The following is a 24688-nucleotide window of genomic DNA, read 5'->3' as shown; positions in this document are numbered from 1 at the left end:
TGTAAGCTGGAGCAATCAAGAAAGTTGTTCCTGTAGGGTTTTTTCTAAAAACCGTAAAAACATCTATGTACCTCCGGTTAAAAAAAAAAAAAAAAAAGTGTTCAAACCCTGGTAAAGTAAGAGAATCCATCTCCCATAAACTTAAACATGGTTTGCATGGCCTGGAGCCATCTTCGTGCCCATTGTGACGCCTTTAGTCTGATTATAAATGTGTTCGTTAAAATGCTAAAAATTGTTATGGAGAACAATAGAAATAAAGAAACAAATAGCATCTGTTTTTTTCTATCGGAGAAAGTGGTGTGACGCAAGAAACATATATACATTAACTTGATCCCTTCAGCATGGGGAATATTGGTGTATGAAGCTTCTAAGTCTAATGTGAGTAGGAAGATGTTTCCGTTATTTGTATGTAGTTTAAATAGTTCATTTAGAAAGCATCACAAGTCCTTCAAATAAAAGGGAGACCTTCTATGTTGAACCTTATCATGAAGGGGTTCAATCTAGATCGAGAGATCATTGTGAAATGTATTCAGTTTTCATTTTCCTATTTGATACAGTATACCTGAATGGAGTATTCACTGTACTTTTGTGTAGCTTGGGGATTTCAAAAATCTTCCCCAGTCCTGGTTCAGGAACAAGCATAAACATGTATTCTTCAAGAGAAATGTCATTGTTCCATTCTGATTCAATAGCAGAAAACTAAGTAAGTGGAAACTCATTTAAGTCTACCTCTCTGCAAATCACCTTTAAACAGTTCCACTTCCTTACTGGCAACATATGCTGCTTGTTCCATGAGCACTACTCCTGTGCCCTTGTCAGCCTTCATTATTCTGTAACGTCTGTCATTAGATAATTGTTTCAAAGCAGTGAATTGGTCTGGGGAAAGGTTAAACCACTTAGATTGGCTTTTGTGGTGGAAAACTTCCCTAAAGTCCCCCTCATACATTTGTAAATAAATTTGCAGAGTGTTATGCAGTGAACGATTATAGGTGCTTTTTCTCCTGGGAATGCTAGCGTTCTCCATACTTACTGCATGATTAGGTAAGTCAATATTTGACTCCGGTGAGTCGTCCTCTGAATTTGTTTCTAATGCAAGTTTCATGTTTAACTTTCTGGTGAACAAGTACAAGTCTAAAAGGACATGAAAGTTTTGCTCATTGTTTATTCAATACATTTAAATGGTCAGTATTAAACACTCTATCCATAGGGTTAAACACTTCAGTACTCATAAGAGAAATCTCATCTGTATTCATAATAATACCATTAGTAGCTATGCTGGAGGTCTGGAATTCACTGTGGTATGTGTCAACCTGCATTGCATTAGTTGCACCTGTCCTAGACTTTAAAATTTAATGCTTTTCCAACTCCTGGTGGTCATCAATCATCCTAGTGGCATGTTCTATGCCATCCCTCTTCCTCTGCCTCTCCCTCTCCCTCATGGACCCCCTTGAGGAATGTGACTCCAGAATTATTTAGAGGGACTAGTAAATGTTAAAAGTATTGCAGAATAGGGGGAATCTCACAGAACAAGAAGAGGATCAACTGCAGAATCCTAAGCAGAAAATAATTGATTACCTCGATAATTTGCAGAAGTTTAGAAAGGTTGCTGGTAAGCAACTATTTTTGATAACACTAGAGCACAAATCGTTAACATAATGACTCTGGCAACAAAAAGTAGAAAGGGCAGTCACCAAGCTTAGGGAGCCTGTAACAAGGAAAGTAACAAGAGATCCTGCAGAGGTATTAGAAATTTTAGAAATTCTACAAAAGTTTGTATAAAGCAGAGAAATCTAGAAATCGGGAAAAGATAGAAATGGAAATTTTATGGAAGAATTAAATATGCCAAGGTTAGAGGTAGATGAGGCTGAATTACTAATGGCTAGGATAGGAGGAGATGAGATAAAATTGTGATATATAAAAAATCTACAGGAAAGTCCCCAAGAATAGATGGTACTCGTGTGGAAGTTTGGAAGCTAGGAGGGCAAAACCTGATAAAGATCTGGAAGGTTTTGTTTAACAGTATTTTAAGGGGAGGAGAAGTACCAACATCCTGGAAGAAAGCGGTGGTACTTGTAATACCTAAAGAGGGTAAAGAGCCATCAGATCCAGCTTCATACAAGCCCATTTCAATACTAAATCATGATTATAAAGGGTTCATGTCCATCATGGCTAAGTTCATGTCTATAATGGCTAAAAGAATAGCAAAAGTAATGCCAAAATCAATAGATATGGATGTGTGGATTTGTGGAAGGGAGACAAACATTTGACAACATTAGGCAACATTAATAGAACATTAATGATCCAGAGGGAAGCAGAATGTAAGAAAATACCATTTTTGTTGGTGGGTCTTGATGCAGAGAAAGCATTTGACCGAGTAAGCTGGGACTTTGAGCAGGGGAATGGAAGCATCTGCATTTCCTGAAAAAATTATAAAGCTGATTAGGAGGATATATGAGGGATCCATCCATCCATCCTCAACCCCTTTTTCCTGTTTTTGCACATGGGGTTGGGGTGTCACTTCAGCAGTGACTATCATCTTGAGCTAAGGTTTACACCGCCAGGTGGCTAGCCCTGCCACGGAGGATATATGAGGAATGTGTGGCAAAAATTAGTGGGTGTGGTCCTTTCTGATAGTTTCTGCTTGAGCAGAGGAACCAGGCAGGGGTGTCCCCTTTCCCCTTTATTTGCATTATATTTAGAACCATTGGCAAAGAAAATAAGGGACTCGGACTAGCTAGGAAAACAAGGGACTCAGAAATTCAAGGATATAATTGGTATGGTAGTCATGAAAAGCTAACTATTTGCAGGTGATATTTTATACCTAACGGAGACATCATAGTGTTGTGGAACATTTTGAAACTGTTTCATATCTTTTTGGGATATAAAATTAATAAAGCTAAAACAAAGGCAATAGCGGTAAATTATGTACCCACTTACAAGTTGCTTCTATCCTTATTCAGGGGGATATGATAAAATGAAGTATTTAGGAGTGTGGATTAAAAATGATTGTGGTGTGGTAACTAAGGATATGTGGGAAGAGACTAAAAAGATAATAGAAAAACTGAGAAAATGGAATCTTTGTTGTATGGATATGGCTAGTAAGATGCAAGCAGTCAAAATGTTTTAGTCCCTTTAGTCTTGTACACAAGTTAGGCATATATTTATCAACAGGAGAAGTTGTGGATGGCAATTAATAGAGCTTGAAGGGCTTTGTCTGGGAGGGGAAGGCAGCAGGAGTCGTGTGGAATAATAAGATGATTCTTCCAGTACAACAGGGTGGATTGGGATTACCCAATTTGAAGGGGTATATCTCATGGACAAAATTCCTGATGTAAAAAAACTCCATCTTAAAACAATCTTGATTATGCTGCTAAATGCTAGGAGTCTTGACATGAAAATGCACTCACTGGAAGCGGTCCTCACCTTGGAAGACTGATATTTCTGCAGTCACGGAGACCTGGGTCAAGGCTGTGGAGAACACCCCAGCCATACCAGGTTACACCTCATTCCACATGTTCAGACCACAAACTAAAGGCATGAAAACTAAGAGGTGGTGTATCAATATTCATTAAAGATAAATACACCTGCATATTGGTTAAACAGTATGATTCCCTGGAGATGCTTCAGATGCAATTAGCTGTCAGTAGAACACATATTTAAGTCATTTCCAGCTACAAGACCCACTCCATGAATCAGGACAACCACACTTCCTATTCGGATCCGCTTGAGTCTATCAACATGCATCGAAACACCATGGTTTTGGACAACTGTAACTACTTGACCATTGACTAGGTAAATTACTTGTACTCACTCACTTGCCCAAAGGTTCCTTGACTTCATTAACTCTAGTGCTCTGGACCAGCTGGTTGACACCCCCACAAGGGGTGCCAACATCCTGGATCTGGTCCTTGGCAATATGGGAAACTACTGTAGCACCCCCACTGTGACGTCTTCCCTGGTGAGATCTGACCACATGTCATTTAAAGTAACTATCACAACTGACCCCCAAGTAGCAACTAAACTAAAAAAACCTTCTCCAAAGCAGATTATGACCTCTTACAGGATGGTATAAATAGCTTCACTGCACCATCCCCTCCTCAGATGGAACTTGCAACTATGCAGAGTTCTACGCCACTGCTTTATACAAAGACCTGTGTAACTGCGTTGACTTGGCTGTACCTGATGGGACCAAAATAAGCTCCTCAAGGAAGAGTAAACCTGCCAGGTGGACAACTGCCAATAACAGGCTTTACAGTAAGAGGAAGAAATTGTCTTGAGTAGGAGGGATAGAGCCCTAAACTGGAAATGCTCCCTCCTTGGCTTAAACAAGCAAATAAGACATTCTTTAGTTACATCTGTAACTCCCCTGCACTCTTCCAGTAATCAAGGAGCCTCAAGCCTCATACTAACACCAGTGAGGGGCATGTAGATTGGGAGAATGGGGCTGTTTTCTCAGTCTTTCCAGATCCCCAATAAGACTCCGTACTGGCACAGCTATAGGGTTCAGATCTCAGAGTGGTCAAGCCAAAAACCTACAGCACCCTCTCTGTTCAACCAGTGCTTGGTGTCCCTCCCAAGTAGCACACACACACACACACACACACTGAGATTGGATTTATATACAGACACTCCTGGGGAAGGCTTGCACAGGTTCACTAGCTATGCCCCCTTCTGCCCAGACTATAAGGTAGTACCAGCTGCCACCAACCGCTCATCAGCTACCATAAGGCCCTTTCCAAAGGGTGACCTATTCTACTGTGCAATGTTACTATTATCCAAATGGTAAGTGTGTCCAAGACTTGAAGGCTAGTTAGGAGTGGCCTGTACAGTGTTACCAATTATATATGCAAGTACTCTAAGAGCTTAAATATCTCTAACAAACCAGCCAGAATTAAAAGGTTTAAATATATTTAATAGTAAATAATAAAAGAACAAGGCAATGCTCAATAACTGAATACAGTGACGAGAGTTCAGAATCACAGGAAATATTTTAAAACATCATTGCAAGACAGTCTCACATAAATACAGAAAAATCTAAACTAATCTTGCTATAGTCCTATCTATCTCCAAGAGAAGTCACTGTAATCTAGTACTTACTATTAGCAAAGCAGAAGTGCTGGTGAGAGGATGTTTCTAGATCCAACACGATGCAAAATGCACAGACTTTCTCTCTGAAATGGTTATTAATGTACATTACTGCTGGGTTAGCTACATGACATCACTATTTGACACCTGCCTCAAGTTCCCAGGCTAAACCGATACCAACAGAATGTAACGTGTCTATGAAAAATACTCATCTCATAAGAGCTGACATTTCTCTTGGAAGCTTGCCTGAAACTGGAAGTCATAAAACCATTAACAGTTTTACAATTTAAACCTAGTAATTATTTCTGTCTTAGGACAATAGAAAAGCAAAGCCATAGCTGTAGACATTCTATCTTCTAGCTGTGGTAAACACAATCATAAAACTCTTCACTTATTTTATCAGAGTTTGCAAGTTAACTCTGTATGTCCCATTTTCTACTATGAAAACATACATTTGCAAAGGCATATAGTCCATATACATTTCTGCTCTTTTCCAGCAGGGTGCACTGTGGTTGCATTTTTGAAGCTCACCCCATAACATACTGGTTGCTTGCATTTATAGACAAGCCTATGGATCAGATTAATATTTACAATGACATAGAATTATTTACACAATTCTAGCTAGCTGGGCTTGCAGCCCTCACAGCATCAGTAACCTAAAAGGAAAGACCCCGATTTCTGCTGAATTGGTAGTTAATGATACCACATATACTGAGCCTGTGGACATAACTAACCTGTTGGCCAACAGGTTCTGTGAAAACTTTACTCCCCTGTCCTTGCCAAAAGTACCCCACAACATCCATACCACTTATCCCTTACCTTGAATCTCTAAGGCCAAAAACATATCTATGGGACCTGATAACATCCCAAGCTGCGTCTTACATGGGCTCCAACAAGAATTGGCAACAACATTGGGTACTCTTTCAATCATAGTCTAAGCACCGGCTTTGTCCCAGCTGAATGGAAAATAGCCACTGTTGTTCTCTTGTGCAAATGTGGTGCTTCCGCTGTCCCTGGGAACTATCAGTGTTAGCCTGACTAGTCTTCAATTTGGATTTGTCAAAGGGAGATCATGCCAGTTAAACCTGGTGGACTTCGAGACGGTCACCAAGGCCCTGGACAAGGGAATATATTTTTTAGTCTTTTAGTTTGACTGCCAGGCACGTTTGCTGAAACACTTCCAGGTCTGTAAATATTAGTAAAAATACTTCTCAAATCAATGGAACACTTCCACGTCTGTAAACATTATAGTTTTTCCTATGTTTTAGACTGATAGGCACATTTGGTGTGCATTAGTATTAGTGTTTCTTACATTTTAGACTGACAAGCACATTTGCGGAAACTCTTCTCAGGTCTGCAAGGTCTTGTACACTGCATAGTTGCCAGGCTGAAACATTTTCTTGTATTTTAGACTGTTGTGCAGTTGCCGTGCGTCTCGGGTCTGTTTTTAGACTGCCGAGTTCTAGCTGAGCAGTGCATTTTTGCTGGGCTGAATATTTTTCTTATATTTTATACCGAGTCTCAGGTCTGTTTTTAGACTACCAAGTTCTGGCCATGAGTCTCGGGTCTGTTTTTAGAACTGCTGAGCATTGTAAATCAGGTTTGTGCAGTGCATAGTTGCTTGGCTGAACATTTTTCTGAACATTGCTGCAGTTATACATTTCAGTACTGGTTGATAGTTGATTAGTAGACTGCCAAGGTTTTAGTGGCTGATGGCTTGTATTAGTGGACTGCTGAGTTCTTAGTGACAGATTTCCTGTAGACTGCTAAGTTCTTAGTGACTGATTCCTGTAGGTGTGTGTGTGTGTGTGTGTGTGTGTGTGTGTGTGTGTGTGTGTGTGTGTGTAAATGCCCCAGTTAGGTGCAACTGCTGGTTAGTTACTCAGACTCAAACCCTTTACCTTGGGTACAGGTAGCAAGAGCCTAAATTCTCTACCAGTACCACCACCAATTGTGATTCAAGGAGTTGACCGTAGTTCTCAACTGTCCAAAGTTTTATAGAATGTCCAGAATGTTTGGCTCATACTTTTGGTCTGTTCCTCTTAAAATTGGTGTCTGGCAAACCAGTGAGAACTGAATTCACTAAATAATAGCCATTTAAGTTTCAGTCTTCCTATATTTAAGGAAATGCATGGTAACAGAAAACATTTTATTCTAGCAACTTTTCTAAGATTATACAAGCAAGCAATGTTTAAAATGTGTCCCTGGTTTTGGACATTTGTCCTCCCAATATATTTTGGCTTTTTCCAGATTTCTTGTGCTGCATAGTTCCTCAGAGGGAGAGAAGTTTATTACTGCTAATGCAGAGTCTGTGTTAGTAGCACAATAGGTAGAATACTTGCTTTTGTTGCAGAAGGCTGTGGGTTCTACTACCACAGTATGTAGATGGGATTGCTGATAATGTACTGTTGTACTTTTTTAAAAGGGGTGGATGCTGCAGTCCTGAGAGTGTCCTCTTTGGGGGAGATAGCTAGTAACTATGAACCTGCCATTCCCTATTGCAATATTACTAGCTTTTTTTATGTAACATAGGCAATTTATTCCTCAAGGGCAACAGGCACTTCATTTGTAGAGGAAACCATGAAATATTAAGTTGTTTGCTAGCAGCAACCTATTCATTAGTTACAGATCTCTTTTTAATGTGGAATTATTTAGGTGACTTTTACTTATGCAGAGATTGTGCATTTTTACTGATACTGATGGATTATAGAAGTTTGAGTAGATGTTTGTGATGAAAATATTCTGAATTGGGCAATTTTGTCATTATTCGTTCATAAATTTTGTTTCATTGCTTAGTGCTTACCAGAAAAATGTTCAAAACAATACATTTAAAATGCGCTCTAACAAGTGTGCTGGTATTATACAAGGAATGTAATTTAATAGAATCAGGAAGGTGTATCAAAGAACACACGGAGGTCTTGTGTGCAGGGGGTCTGATTTGAAAACAGCCCAAAGGTAATCTTTATCCACAATGGCCAGATGCATTTTCTTTGAATGTGGGTTTCAGTGCTGTTTCAATGAATGTGAGTTTCAGGGGCAGAAACGTTTTAATGCTAAGTCTATTTTAATTGTGAGACCATATTGCTTTGTTTAGCAGTCTATTAGTGCTTGTGCTATAAAATGTAAAATAAAAGTTTTAAATGAAATCCAAATAATCAAAGTAAAATAGTATGCACATTGGTGTTTATGGTAAATAGGGCAAAATAGCCAAGTAATGGGACATTGGGAGGGCTGTGTATGGGGAGCCCCATTTGACCATGATTTTGTGAGGGGGAAAGGGCAGCAAACTCAGACAGCCCTGGGTGGCACAAACTCAAGCTATGCCACTGTTCAGAATGACTTTTGGGTGTCCTAGCAAGCTGCTATAATTATTTTTTTGCTAAGATTAGAATGCTGCCTATGATAAATGCCCTGCTTTTACCACAAAACTCACATGCTGCAAGTCACCAAAAATAAAATCCTAAGGTTCACCATCTTCTCCCTTCCCAGTGAACATCATTGCTACACATTAAAAAAATGGTTACCATTTACTGCAGGGTCTGGGGGGATATTTTGGTTGTCTGTTCTTCAGTTTGCATTTGAAAATTGGTATCCCACAATTCCATTGAAATGGGTGGGGTTACATAATTATGTATACAAGTTTTGTTAATCCGCATACATATTTGTACCTATTTTTCATGGGTTTTTGTCCAGATTTTTGATGTTTCCAAGTTGGGAGGTATGATTTGCTTATGTAGTAAGTGATGGTTAAGATGGTTCTTGTGCATTTGTTTTTTAAAGGGCAGGAATTGAATAATTTATGTAATGTTACTTAGGTTATATGATGTATAGCAGTATGTGTGAAGCATAATGTTTGTTAATTTTAACTTTTTAATGCAGTTAATGTAACCATTCAATAAAGGTGTTTTAAAAATTAAAAAGAAACGTAAACAATGTTGCTGGTGACTCCTTTTTGGTCAAGGCAGCACTAGTTCCTCTTCCATCTTCTTGCCAAGAACCATCTCCATAAATTATCCCACAAAATGGACTTGCCCATGCAACAAAAGGCTTCACTGCTTCATCCCAATCTGTCATCCCTCAGCCTAACCCTATGGACAATAGTATTCTGATCCCTTCCAGGCACCAGTTTTCTGAGGATGTGCTTCAGGTCCTCCAAGGCAAGGAGACCATCATCATCGTAATCATAATCTTTCGGCTGTTCCCGTTAGGGGTTGCCACAGCGGATAATCTGTTTCCATTTCTTCCTGTCCTCTGCATCATGCTCTTTCACACCAACCACCTGCATGTCCTCTTTCACCACATCCATAAACCTTCTTAGGCCTTCCTCTTTTCCTCTTCCTCTTACCTGGCAGCTCCATCCTTGGCATCCTTTTCCCAGTATACCCAGCATCCCTCCTCAGCATATTCCCAAACCAATACAATCTCGCCTCTCTTGCTTTGTCTCCAAACTGTCCAACCTGAGCTGACCCTCTAATATACTGATTCATAATCCTGTCCATCCTAGCCACACCAGTGCAAATCTTAACATCTTTAACTCTGCCACATCCAGCTCTGACTCCTGCCTTTTTGTCGATGCTGCAGTCTCCAACCTGTATAAGATAGCTGGTCTCACTACTGTCTTGTAGACCTTCCCTTTCACTCTTTCTGGTACCAGTCTGTCACAAATCACTCCTGACACTCTTCTCCACCCATTCCACCCTGTCTGTACTCTCTTCTCCACCTCTCTTCCGCACTCACCATTACTCTCAACTGTTGATCCCAAGTACTTAATCTCATCCACCTTTGACAGCTCTACTCCCTGCATCCTCACCATTCCTCTATCCCTCCCTCTCATTCACACACATATATTCTTAGTTCTGCTGACCTTCATTCCTTTCCTTTCTAAAGCATATCACCACCTCTCCAGGGTCTCCTCAGCCTGGTCCCTACTCTCACTACATATCACCAAGAGGCAAGGAGACCAACCACCTGAAAATCCTACTTGGCCAAATGGAAGAGATTTTCAATTTGGTATAAAGTTTAAAATCTGAACCCAATAAAATTTAAGAGTCCTGTTTTTGTCTTAACTCGTGAAAGACAGTTTAGCATGTTCATACATCAAGGTGCACCTTTCAGCTACATCAGCTTGTCTGCCTATTTATTTATTTGACATTTGTTGACCAGGAAAGTCTGACTGAGCTAGTGACCTTTTTCAGGGTAGGCCTGGGGGAAAAAGCTCCACAAAATAAAATACACAGTGTTACATTTCAAAGCAGTTGCAATACAAATTAACATTCAGATTAAAATTTATAATACAAAAAAAAAAAAATTCAGTGTTATAAGCTATGAATTCAAGGTTTATAAAATATGAATTGGAGAAACTGTACACACAAGTAGTGGAAATAAATGCAGTTAGAGATGAATACACAGAATGAAGTAAGTGTATGTACAGGATATGAGGTATGTAGGTTTTGGAGATGTGAAGATGTGAAGATTGCTGCATTTTTTTTTGCTGTGGCAGGTTGGATATAGTTCAGATTAGTCATTTTAAGAAGTGTGCTGAAGTTGGTGAAAGTGTATAGCGATAGTGACAGTAGAAGGAAGAATGAAGGAGAAAGCAGAGAAAACAGGTAGGTGGGGAAGCAGAGAACAGGTAGGTGGGGCTGTAGGTAGTTTATGGAGGGTAGTTTGAACTCTTAGCACAGTGGTGTTTTAGACTTGGGGTCAAGCAGTTTTTAAAAGGGGTCTTGTACTTCAGTCCTCCTAGGAAACCTGTGACTTCCCACTTGGGATCTCAGGTGTGTGCTTGAAAAACTTACTCCGACTCCCTTTGAACCAGTAATTTCTTTCACTCTGTGTTCTGCTCTTAAAGTATTTTGCTAGTTGCCCTCTCATCTGCTAGGCAGGTTTGAGAAGTTAGTTTTGATGGTTACGCTTCCCTGCCTTATCCATAAGGACAGTGTGTCCTTGAGGGTCCATCCCTCCTTCATGCTTAAAGTAACGACTCTGTCCCCCCAATTAGGCCACAAGCCTTCTTGTATTCTTTCCTAACCCAATGAACATGGGAGAAAGAATGCTACATTGTTTGAATGTGCACCAGTAGCCATGGTTTTATCTGGTCCAGACAAAATCTGTAAGAACAATTTTCTTTTCTAGGCTCTAAGCTAGGTCAACCAGTATCTAAACAGGCTATTTCCATTGTTATTGCCATGACAAATCATTGCCATCTCTTCCAACAGCTCATCCTCCTAGGACATGGCATAAAAGTGTAGATTCCAGACTGATAACTGGAAGGCAGCTATTTGAGCTTCAGTGAACATCTTTATCGAACATTATAGTGTAGATAGCTTTTCCAAATCCAGAGCTGCCTTTGCCCAGTCGGTCCTCTCTGGCCTATTGGACAGCTCTCATTCTTCTCAGCCTTCCTGTCTTCTTGTCCTTTAAGGTTTATGAATTGCCCATTTGTTTGGAATATTGTAACACTGATTTTAGACTGGGCATAATACAGCTGAGTAAGGACTCTCCATGAAAGTAGATGTCCTACTAATCAGTGTTGCAGTATTCCTTCCCACCCACCATCTCCTTTTTATATCGGATTCTGTTTTCTTCTCCTGTGCTCTCCTGCTTGCCAGCCTTTAGGACTGCGGAGAGAATTCCTTATTTTCTTAAATTTCCTGTCTTAGCTGACCACTTTCTTCCCAGGTGTCTTCAGGCTGCTGGCTTGGAGATGGTCTGAAGAGGTATGGTGATAACGTCTGCTTATGCACCCTTATATTTATGGGTGGAGGTCATATGTCTGAAGTAGAAGTCACTGGAAGGTTTTAGGCTTTGTTGCACCAGCTGGACATTAGTGGTGAAAATCCATCCAGTTTGGAGTACTGCAGCAGTAATCAGTAGGACATCTATTATGGTAAATTCTTATACAACTCAATAAAATCCACTGTGAAATCTGAAAGTCGGCACAAAAGAATACTCCACTGACTTGCACCAAGGAGACAACTTGTAGCAAGGTCATCCAGTTGTAAATTCACAAATTGTATACTTTTGTTGTGAGAAATCCATAGACTGTTCCATACGTTAGGGTCGTCCATAGATTTTTTTTTTTTGTCTGTTATTCACAAGTGACATAATAAAGAGGACATAGTTATGATGCCCTTGTGGAAGTCTACATTCTTTTTGGCTGTGTTGACTTTTATTTATCTTGCTGTTAGTAAACAATTTCAGTTCAAGAGGGGTGGGATGGTTTAACAGAAGATGAAGCAATAAACTGATGTGCCAGTCCCTGACATTACCTCATATTTTTTATCTGTTCCTTGAAAGAAAATTCTGGTAAATCATTTAAGATTGCTGTCCATGTCTTTCAGACTTCTATCCTGAAAGTGTGTAGAACACGCTCATAACATGGAGCAAATGGACAGAATGTGGTAAACTTAGTAAAGCTCAAAGTATGGTTGTTAATTGTTGCTTCATAGTTACAAGGCAATGTTTGGATGAGTTAGTCATTCAGTATTTACCAAGAATATCTGGGTTAGTCATTCAGTATTTACCAAGAATATCTGTTAAATCTTACAATGAATGTGTAGTATCAGTGTGAGACACCATGGAAAACGGAATGTAAGTTTAAAATGAGGAGCATTCCTCACAGGAGTCTCAGTTCAGGGGTATGTTCAATCACTAAATGCTGATGGATATTTGAGTATGATTGTCCCTAAGAAAATGCTTGCTAATGTAAAATGTGAAATATTTCATAAAAACAATCTTTATCTGATTTTGGACTTTTCATTCATTTTTGGCTTTGTCCCTGATTCTTGAGTTAAGTTGAGAGGCTTAGGAATTCTTCCCTTTTCGTTTTTTTTTCTTTTTGGAAGGGGGTTACTTTATGTGCATGCGTTCTAAAACTTCTACCCAATATGAAGGGTGGGAAGATTTCCCTCAGACGACTAATGGAAGAGGAGACTGCTGTGTTTGTTGCAACTGAGGGAGCAGAAAAAAATTTGCAGGCTTTGCAATTGCAACAAATTCCTAGTGTCTGAGCAATTGTCTGATTATTTTAGGGGTTCACTAAGTACATTTTGTGATGCATTTTCTGTTTAACAAGTTAATATGCTAAATAGCAGTGTGGTACATGGAAAAGGCTGTTTTAAGACTGAATATACTCAATGTTTTGTTTTATCAAGAGTGAGCATTATAAGACTTTTATTGCTTGTAAGAATTGCATTAAATATGGCAGTAAGACTGCACTCACTAGACTGTCTTCCTTAAATCCAATGTGAACCTAAGTTTAGTTGTTGCTGGTATATATTACTGGATAAGGTTACAGGTAGAGCTGTTGATATGACTGTAGTATTTTCGTTGTTTGAATTTTTAATTTACTTGGTATTCTGTGGGTGTAATTGGAGTATCTTTGAAACTAAAAGTTATTAACAGTGTTTGATACTATTCTGTTGCACTATCCAAGCCATGGGGGTAAAAAGATCACATAGACTCACAGTTTTGTAAAAACTACAAAAAAGACCCCACCAAGCTAGTCTTCACTTTGTAATGCCTTAAACCTCCTGTACAAGGAGGCCCATGAGATATACAAATGATCTGTTAAGGGCATGTCAGTGTTTCAGCCTAGTTGGCTTCTAAATGCCCATAATTCTTAGTGGTGCATTCAGGCTGAAAAAGCCAAACCCCACTAGCTGTAAGATATGCCATGTTTTACTCTTTTTCCTGATCTGATTGGCTATACTTTGGAAACAGTTTAAAAGCAAGCCTGATGTCCATAAATATTAGGGAGACTGTAAATGCCCCAAATTACATCCAGACTGAAAAGTTTCCAAAGTATAGCTGAACAAGCCACTTGTCCTCAGAGTGAATCATGATTAGCTGAAAACAAAACTGATGTATGCCCCTTAATTTTGTGTTTTTATGTCTGAGTTTTTTTGGTTCCCCTTGGGATACCACGCAACTGGCCTACTCTCCCTGTGCCAGTTCATCTGTGTACCACCCCCAGACATGCTCCAGTATTGCTGTGGTCAGTCTTAGGGGCTTGGCCGTCTCCACTTCATTCTTGGGAGGGGTTCTTGTATGCTCTACCCAGTCTATGCTCTGAATCCCCCACTTGTCAGTTAGGTCTGTGGGCCCCTCCCATCTTTAGATTATGCTTCCTCTAAGGGAGCATCATTGCTGAGCGCTCTCCCACCCAGGGTAGGTACACCTGAACCTCCCTGCCTCTCCAGTCAAACCTGAGCTGACTGGGTTGTAGTCAGGACTTAATTCCTCTACGTCACTGATGCGGCCCCATCTTACAGAATTTTCACTGTGGTGTAACTGCTGGTTGTCCCTCTATTTGTGTGTTCTGTCATGATGGCTGTCCCTCTGTGTGTTCTATCATGATACCTGAAACAAACATTACTGCATTATTAAGGTTTCACATTGTATTACTAGTCAAATGACTGCAAATTTGGTAAGCTTCTTTGTTACCTGGGTCATGGCTAGAAGGACCCCTTTTTTCAGTTAACAAGTACTAAGAAAAACACACTGGATGGAAGGGGGGCCCAAGGACTGACTGCCTGGGGCCCAAGATGTACTTAATCTGTTCGTGACCCCAAATGGACTTGTACCCAAAATGAGTTCTGGCTGGAGATGCAAGGTAGCTGTACTGAATCCTCTCACCCCCTGGCCTGCTTCTGTACTTTACCTTTGTTAGTGTAACTTCTAATGTACTGAATGTCTTTGTGTTTAACTGTTTTACTATATTTTTGTACTACTAAAGGGTCACCATTTAAAACGGGCAGTGCATAGTTGGACATCCTGGTAAACAAACCTTTGTATCGTGCTTCTTACTGTACAATTAAAATATTTGTCAGATGAAAATGCTAGTGTTTTCCCCAGAGTGACTCCTGCCGGTTTATCACTGCCCATGCTGTTACTAACCGTACCAACGTTAAGGCCATCATTATGACTACGTCGTATCTCCGCCCCTTTGCCGTTGGCCTTTTTTGTTACTTTTTCATCCTGTTGTACCTTGTTGCTGTCCTTTGATTTTATTCATGCACCCAGTTATCTGATCACCATTTTCCTGCACTCCTAGGTCATGTGCAGTAAAAGCTGTCTTTCTCTTACTCCTTTCTCCATTGCTCTTTCTGTATCATAACAGTTTATCTGTCATTTTTTTCTCATTATGGACTTTATCCATACTGTGTCCATACTGCCTATGCCTGGCAATATTCTTTGCTTATTGCAACAGATTGTTGAAAAACAAATACAAGCTGCATTCTGGTGACCCGGCGGGCGGCTGCGGTGGTGCAGCGGTTAGCGTTGCTGCCTCACATTAAGAGGTTCTCTGGTTCGATCTTCGGCTGGGGTGCCTTCTGTGCGGAGTCTGCATGTCCTCCCTGGGGTCACGTGGGTTTCCTCTGGGTGCTCCGGTTTCCTCCCACATCCCAAAGACATGCTGTAGGTGGATTGGACACACTAACTTGGCCCTAGGTGTGAGTGCCTTCTGCGGAAAGTTGGGTGCCGGGCTGGTAACTTGACACCATAAAAAAACTCCACTGCCAGTCATGAGCAGATAGGTGATCCGCTGTGGCAACCACTAACCGGGAAAAGCCGAAAGAAGAAGATGATGATTCTGGTGACCCGGTAAAGTAACAAACTTGCAGGAGGACTACAGAATGAAGTTTTAGTAGGTTGCATCAGAGAGGTATAAGGTTTAGGATACAGCTCTGCTACATTGTGTGTGTTACAGAGTGGGAGAGAGTGATATGCATATAGCAGAGCTAATTGCATGGCATTTACTGTATTTTCATTGCTAAATCAAATGAGATTTTCATAGTGTCTTCCTTCTACTTTTCACAGACCATGAGAACTGTTCTTTGGATTACGTGGCTGCTTATCAGATTTGCCTCATCCATTACCTGAGGACTCGCAGTGAGGCGAATGGGTATGTAATGGTGAATATTTTATTTAGTACAGTACAGCTGGGTGCATAGCTCTGAAATTACATTAACGTGGGGATGTTTAGAATAGGTTTAAGACTTTTTTGACACTATCGTACTTCATTGTACCTTGACCACAAGACTAGGTTTCAAACATGGTGCTCTATCCCAGCACTGTCCACCAGCAAACTCCCTTACACTCACCATATGAAGGGACTGGTATTAATTTTTTCCAGTAGAATTCAATGGGGGAAAACAGTAGAAGTAATAAAACAAACCTGTCTTTTCTAGAGAAAACATAAATTACTCAGAAAAGGCTTATTTGACAAATTCAGTACTAATGGGGAAAATAGCACAATTTACCAGAAAGGCTCATCCAGACTCTGCTACACTTTGCTGTGAAGGAAAGGTTAGTTTGCTTTTATTTTTTGTATTTTGTATATTTTAAATACTGTAGTTTGTTTTCTTTACTTTGTGTTTTACCTGCATTCTGCTTTAACAGCATATTAAAACTTCAAAAGAGACCACAGCTCTCTCTCTCTTCTGAGTCGGGTAGAATTTTTTTTTCCCGCCCTCCCACTCAGTTACCGTTGTCTTGTTAAATACCACTGTCTTTCTAGTTGCCTGCCTCTTATGTTAATCTGACCATATATCTCATTTTCTCTCTACTTTCACTGGCTTGTGAAATAATCACTAAATCAAAAACCCCTCCCCTTCAGCTATTTAAATTTATTGGCCATCCTACTGTATTCCGTAGTACCAGAATACAAAAGTGACCACCCCTTTCAACCCATCTTGCTGTTTTAAAAATAGTAACTCTCCACTAAACCTTAACTTTTTAAACAGGTAAAACTTAAGTTGCCTACTTTCACGTCTACCTTCTCTAGTGCACACTGCAGTGTGCATTTTTTTTATCTTACTTTTAAGCATCCCTTTGACTAGCACTTTCTCTAATACCTGCTGGAAAGCACTAGGAAGCCTTAAACTGATACAAGCACTCAACTCTCCTTGTTACTAAGGAGAAATTAATAGTAGGCACTAAACAGCCTATAATTGCAAAGTGCCTTGCTAAGGTAAGGGAAAACAGCTCCTGTACTTTACAAAAAAAAAGAAAAAGCATCAAACCAGGTATGTCCAAGGGTCAGCTTCTGGTGATTTCTCCTGTCCACCTGGTGAATCTGGGCATACTGGGGCAATGCAGCAATTTCCTCATGTACACAGACAACCTTCTCCTCCTACCACCCAACACTACAACCTGTGAGATGCACTTACATAGCCAAAATGGAAGCAAAGCTCTCTCCACCCAAGATTGTGCTAGACAGTCAAGAGGAGAGGGTTAACACCCACGCTACACCTCAAGCAACACATAGCCCTTCTAAACCCACACCACCAACACCCACATATAGCAACACTAAATCCACATATGCAGAGGCCCTTAACTGTAACCTGCCCAAGCAACAAGGACCTCTGAAGCTGAAACGCAAACAAACACCAATCACAACCAAAGTGTCACATAGTTCACAACACCTGTGTGCCACCCAGCAACAGCCCCTAAGGCAAGACAATGTACCCAACACTTTAGTCATAGGTGACTCTATAGTCCGGCACACTGTAATTTTCTCCTTGTTCAACCTGGTGAGAGGGACATCAGTCAGCTGCCTGTCTGCTGCCAGGATCCGCCACATAACGCATGCACTCAAGTCACTCCACAAGTACAAATATGACTCTCTCATTGTCCATGTTGGAGTGAATGACTTATGAATGCACCTCCCTGGACTACATGAAAAGAGACATGGAAGAGCTCTCGGATCATGTGACCCAGGCAGGTATGACCCTAGCCCTGAGTAGCATCCTGCCTTCGCCCAGAATGATACCACAATATAAGGACAAAATGATTGACTTCAACAATTGGCTAAGCTTCTGGTGTCATTCAAAGGGGATCCAGTATCGGTCTGCCTGGGACGACATGATTGACAAACCACGATGCTTTGCCAGAGATGGTCTGCACCTGTCGCCTCTGGGATTCAGGTTACTGGCTTAAGGCTCTTGCCACCCCTATAGTGGCTTTTTTAGGCAAAGTTCAAAGGACAAAACCACCACCATAACAGGTACAAGCATGCAAAATCTGAAGGTAATGCTACTCAATGCTAGAAGTCTAAACCTCAAAATGCACTCTCTCGAGGCACTCCTAAAAATGGAGAACATCGTTATCTGTGCAGTAACTGAGACCTGGTTCAAGGCTCCAGAGAGCACCCCGGCAATACCAGGCCACAACTCTTACCACACTTTTCGGCCACCAAAGCAGGACCAAAACACTAAAGGTGGAGGAGTGTCAATATTCACCAAGGATATTCACACCATCAGGCTAGTTGCCCAACACAATGCGTCTGAAATTCTCCAGGTGCAACTAACACTAGGTAAGACTGCAATCCAAATTATAGCTTGCTACAGATCCCCCACCATACCCCAAGATTCTCACTACACCTTTCTACACATACTGGAAAATATTAAGATAGAACCAAACACCCTAATACTGGGTGATTTTAATTACCCTGCCATTAACTGGGAAAGCTACTCGTGTAGCAACATCTTTGCCCAATGGTTCTTGGAATTCATAAATTTCAACGCCCTGGATCAACTAATCCATAGTCCCACCAGGGGCTCCAATATCCTAGACCTGGTCATTACCAACATGGGAAATTGATGCTCCACCTATGGTCACCCCTCATTAGTCACGTCTGACCATAAGCTAATCACTCTTAACATCCACATCCCACCCCACCCCCCAGTAAGGAAACCTCCATAAAAAACTTCTCCAAAGCCAACTTCATGCTACTCAAGTCAGAAGTGACAAACTTCATGACACCCATGCAGACGGGAGTTGAAAGTTCAACTGCTGAATCCTACACTAAGGCACTGTACGAGCACATCCACTCATGCATAAATCGTGCCATTCCAAATAGAACCAAGATGCTCTCATCCAAAAAAAATAAGCCAATCTGGTGGTCCCCTGCCATAAACAAACTTTACAACAAAAGGAAGAAACTGTTGCAGAAAAGAGGAAAATCCCAGGATGCAAAAAACTTCCTTACCAGCCTCAGTAAGAAACTGAGATCCCTCATAAAATCCTCCGAAGCTAGTTACGAAAATAAAATTGCCAAAGATTCCAAAGACAACAACAAGGCATTCTATAACTATGTCAAGAATCTAAATGGCAATGCTCAGATCTTCTCTGAGCTAAAACAGAATGGCATTAAATATACTGATCCCAAGGATATTACCAATATCCTGGCAGATCGATTCAGTGCCAACTTCACCCCCTCTCACCCCCTAAATGGCCCATCTCAATACCGGAAGATTGCCAAATTCCGGTAATAATGGCCACACAGGTAAAAAACGCACTCTCCAAAGCTAAGAATACAGCATCCATGGGACCAGATGACATCCTGGGCTGTGTACTACATGAACTACAATATGAACTGGCACCTCAACTAAGTGTTATGTTTAATCATAGCCTCACCTCAGGTTTCATGCCCACTGAGTGGCGCACAGCTGCAGTTATCCCACTCCACAAGGGGGGATCCACCTTGGATCCCGGAAACTACCGTCCCATCAGTCTGACAAGCCTTATCTGCAAGGCCATGGAGCATATTCTCATGGAACTTATAAACGACATTGGCAACCTCCAAACACTGGACCCCACCCAGTTTGGGTTTGTGAAGGGTCGATCTTGTCTCCTGAACTTGATTGACTTCTTCGAATCAGTCTCCAGAGCCATGTACAAGGGTAAGGTGGTTCACACAGCCTATCTAGACCTTGCCAAGGCCTTTGACACCATCCCCCACTCTGGAATCATAGATAAACTTACTAAGCTGGGCATTAATCCCTACGTCACCCAATGGGTTGCTAACTGGCTTACTGATAGAACCCACACTGTAAAAGTAGCAGACTCCAAATTCAGCTCTAGACAAGTGACAAATGGAGTACCTCAGGGTTCAGTCCTGGGACCGCTCTTGTTTGGCATCTACTTCTCTGAAGTACAAGCCAACACTAAGGGACTCTGGATAACAAAGTTTGCAGATGACTGCAAAGTGGGAGCTATTATTGAATCCCCAAATGATGTGGATACTCTACAAAAGGGCCTTGCAGAAACAGATGCTTGGTGCCAGAGCCATGGGCTCAAGCTCATTGCCAAGAAATGTAGTTATCCCCTTTGGGAAAAAACATGTATCCGTGAATTACCATATAGGTGGCAGTACACTAAACTCCGAAAGTTTGCTAAGAGACTTAGGGACACAGGTGGACAGTGGTCTCACCTTCGATAACCACATTGCCACAACAGTCAGGAAATCCTTCTATGTGGCACACCTCATCACTAAGGGCTTTTCATCCAGAAAAAAGGAGGTCATTGTCCCACTGTACTCATCCCTCATTAGACCCATTACAGAATACAATTCCCCATTTGGTATGTACCTCTCAAGACATCTGCAACAACTGGAAAGGCCACAGAAATACCTCACTAAAAGAATCACAGGCCTAAAGCAGATGCCCTACGCTGACCGCCTTAAACTCCAGCTATACCCTCACGTATAGTCTACTCAGAGGCAATCTTTGCTTAACATACAAGGCCATGTCAAACCCAGAGCTGTTGGACATGCTACACTTAAAGAAATCCCAATCCCTCAGAACCACACGCTCCAGGGATCTAAACCTTGTCATCACAATAAACAAAACATGCTGGAGGGATAGGTTCCTGACCCAGAGACTCCCCAGACTCTGGAATAGATTGCCCGTACATGTCAAGCAGAGTGCCTCTTTGGCCCTCTTCAAAAGGAACCTTGACGATTGGATGGGAGAAAGGAATTTCACCCTGGGGATCACGTTAGTCACCTTGCTAGACGGGTCCAGGGAAGTAAATAGTGTGGGAAGAAATAGCCAGGGAATTGTTATGGCTAGGCTTGTATAGGCCCTAGGGCTGATAGCCTAGTACCAACCTATGAACTTCATGTTGCCAACAATATTTGAAAAGGAATTATTGCAGAAAATGTTTTTCATTTATATGGGGGTTCTTAGCTTTATTTACATAAAATCTTTTTTTATTGGATTAAAGGAGGGGGTTTAGTGTTAATTAACTTCAGTGGCAGATACTGCTTCACTAAATTTGTACAAAGTGTTAAAGTGGATAAATGAAAAAGAAGAGAGATTAGTGCTAAAATTACACAAGTGTGGTACATTCGGGGGTGTGGTAAAAACTGTAAAAGTATGTAAATGAAGAAATAAAATGTTAGCAAGAAAAATGTTGGTAGAAAATAAAAATTGATATAGAAAAAGTATGGTATAAGTATGCAATGATAAAACATTACTTAAAACCATGGGAAAATCAAACCGATTAAAAATTAAAGCTATAAAAATAAGAAGCAAGTGGTGTAATCAGAAAATAGAATGTCAAGATTTTTTTGTGGAGACTGGTACTAGAGAAACTGCCAGTAAAAGGAAACATGCCATGTAGAAAGAGACGTGATAAACAATGATTATATTGTCAAGAAGTAAAAACTACTGCGCATGTGTTTCTGAAATGCAAGAGTAAAAAAGTTGGAAAAACGAGGCAAAGATGTTTTGAAAGGTATAAAATAAGTGAATAAAATAAACATGGATATCCTTAAATACTGACATTGTACGAATAGAAACAGACTACGTTAAATTGGATAAAAAGTTATATCATGTCACATACAATGAAAGAATTAATTGTTTAATTGGAAAAGGACTTTAGCAGCACTATTGAGTAAAATCAGGTGGTTATGGATAAAGGAGTGGGGGTCTAACTGACAAAAATGTAGTATGATTTAAAGGAAATTATGAATATCTGTAAACAGATTTGTATATGTATATATTTGTTAAATATGTTGTAAATGATCCCCATTCTTTTTAGCATGTGCTATAGGATCTTTGCATCCAACTTTGCTACCACCAACACAGGCAAAACGGGCCTCAGTTTAACATTTCATCTGAAAGAGAACACATGCACAAGAATGTAGTAATCCCCCTGTGCTGAACTGCAGTGTCAGCCATCCATCTTCCTTGTATGAGAGTGGAACCCACAGCCTTTGCACCAAAGGTGAGTGTGCTACCTATTTCTTAATGAAGGCTGCATGACTTGTTCAAGGTCGCACAGTAGCAAAATGGAGATTGAGGGAATTTAGCCCACCTGCTGTGCCCCACTATACTGTGCAACTATATTCTCTACCATATAAGAAACTCCATACAGAAGTGTAGCACCACTTGAAAGGACCGTTGGCTCACCCCTCTAATGCACACCCCACCACTCCAAAATGATCAATCTTTTTCCATTATTTCTGCTTTCAACCAATTACTCTTGGTAACTGACTGAAAGAAGCATGTTCAACCCCAGAAATGGCCATTTTTTAGCAACTGTTGAGGGTGGTCCGGTCATCCCCTTTGCATTTTTTTCAGGCAAGGTTATCTCATTCTTTATCAAAAATAGACTTTACTCTTTTAAAGCAGTGCTGGTTAACTCCTTTTGCACAGATCCATTGCTTCCCATTACTCTGTTCTGTTAGTTTCCTAGTTTCTGTTTTTAGTTGGATCTAATAGCAACTCTGTCTGCTTCTGTAGAATGCCAGTATGACTACCCCCATTAACCCCCACATCAACCCTAGCATAGCTTTCCTACCATAACTTCATTCCTCCCTCCTCCAACAAAACCAAGCTACCTCCCTGTAGCAGTACTTTAAATTCAAACCTCACCATGGTTCCCTGCTGAGCCAGGCAGAAGTTCAGTGCACATGTACTGTGAGTGCTGTAGTAAGAGTATACTAATTCTGATATCAGTATAATGTACGATTACTTTTACTGTATGTTGCAGCAAACTGAGGCACTCTTTGGAGCAGGGTTGTGAGGAATGTGAAGGGGTGAACCGCTTAATTCTCAATATGGTTGCAAGATTCAATATTTTCATCACTATTTCATTTGCACTTGGTGTCCTAAAGTTAAAGTGCTGAACTTCATGCAAGCAATTCTTTCACCTTCTGCACCAAACTGGATGTCCTTACTGCCACACCCTGGCCCTAGCACCACACATTTCATTCCCCTGCAACATCCATGCAATTGAATAATCATGACTTCTCCGATACAGCGTAAACTCCTTTCCTTTTTACGTCGATAAAAGTAAGGAAACCTTCCCTTAGTACTAACCTGGACAACAAAGCATAAACATTTTAAAACATTTTCCTCATGCTAAGATTCTTGATACTTTTGTGCAGTTAGGCTTTTGGCCTTCATTAACATTGTACTCCCCCAAAACGATCTTTGTCAATATGGCCGCCACTGCCGCCTTGAATGAAATGGCCACCTCCCTAAGCAGTGGTATGTCTTAGGCTAGTGACCTTTTTCCTCTTTCTTATCCAGGAGGCCTCATGTTCAGAGTTTGATGAGAAATGATACTCTATTACTCTCCTAGCTTTTTTGGCGACCTTCTCTTTAATTGTGTGTGCCATTTCTCGCATCATACATGATTGTGATGCTATTTCATTAACTGTGACATTTTCTAAATTAGTTGCATTTGTTTGTGCTAGTCTGTTTCTTTTTGGAGTATCAGACAGAAGCAAACCTGCTCCTTTGAACTTTCCTGTTTTTTTTTTTACTTTTTCTATGAATGTCACCTATTTCTAGTCCTATCTGTACTAAATGTTTGAAGGTATTGGTAACTGTGAGCAGCTAGTCAGGAAGGTAACTGCATCGAGAGTGAAATGCTTGAGATTGCTGCATACCCAATCTGATTAAAGGATTCTAGTGCATGAACTTGTTTTATTTAAAAACGTGTATACCATGAGTAAGGGGCAAGTTTAAGGGTAGCAGTATATTGCATTGATATAAAACTGAAATTTCACAGTCGTACATCCTTGAATATGATTTCTCATATGTACATGTAACTAGGCGAGGAGGCTAGTTGCAACAACATGAATCTAGCAACATGAATACACCAGGCAGATTCATACGCATCTGTTTTTCTTCATAACCTCCAGTCTGCTCTACCTGTATCGTTTTAGTGCATATGTGGCTACCTTATTGCCACACTGCACATGTTGACCCCTTCCCACATAAGGAAGATCATTGCCTGGTGGGTTTTTTTTGTTTTATAGAAACAGCTTATCTACTGCTTTTGTAATGTCTGCATGGGGTAATAGTATTATAGAACACTGTAACGAAACCTAAAGGACATAGTATGTCTTTCATGTGTAGAAACGAGTTATGGAAGTTATCTACTCTATCTTCCTGCTATACTTGCTGTTAAACACCTCTATAACATGTATATATTAATGTAGCCTGTGATTGTTGGCAGATACACTCTGGTTAACTCACTATCTTATATTTACTGTACTGATTTTGCCCTTTATATATTGTTAGTATAAAGATTGTGTGCTCTATATATTAGTATAAAGATTGTGTACTCTATATATTGTTTATCGAACCTTTTGGTTAACATGTCTTTCTCTTGTTAATGATTTTACTGCTCTGGAGCTTTTCTCCCCGGGCCTCCACTGAAAATGGACATATATCCAGTCGGACTGTCCCGGTTAATAAATGTAAAATACACTTTTGTGTGCACTTTTTTTCCTAGATGGCTGTACGTCTATACACATGCTTCCAAAAACCAAAGATGTTCTTCATCACAGCTCAGT

General features: G+C 40.5%; 1 protein-coding gene across 1 annotated transcript in view; it reads left to right on the top strand.

Annotated features, from left to right (window-relative positions):
- Window positions 1-24688, top strand: part of LOC122808140 — a 524042-nt gene that overhangs the window by 431297 nt on the left and 68057 nt on the right. Inside the window, exon 15 of the mRNA XM_044079110.1 lies at window positions 15910-15994. Coding sequence (XP_043935045.1) covers window positions 15910-15994 — 85 coding nt within the window. The remainder of the gene's footprint in view (window positions 1-15909; window positions 15995-24688) is intronic.

Source organism: Protopterus annectens, chromosome 8.part0 (genome assembly GCF_019279795.1).
Source record: "Protopterus annectens isolate FY-2018-M chromosome 8.part0, PAN1.0, whole genome shotgun sequence".
In the NCBI taxonomy this organism is placed as follows: Eukaryota; Metazoa; Chordata; order Ceratodontiformes; family Protopteridae; genus Protopterus; species Protopterus annectens.
Note: the sequence above shows the minus strand (reverse complement) of the source record. Positions and strands in the feature narration are given on the sequence as shown.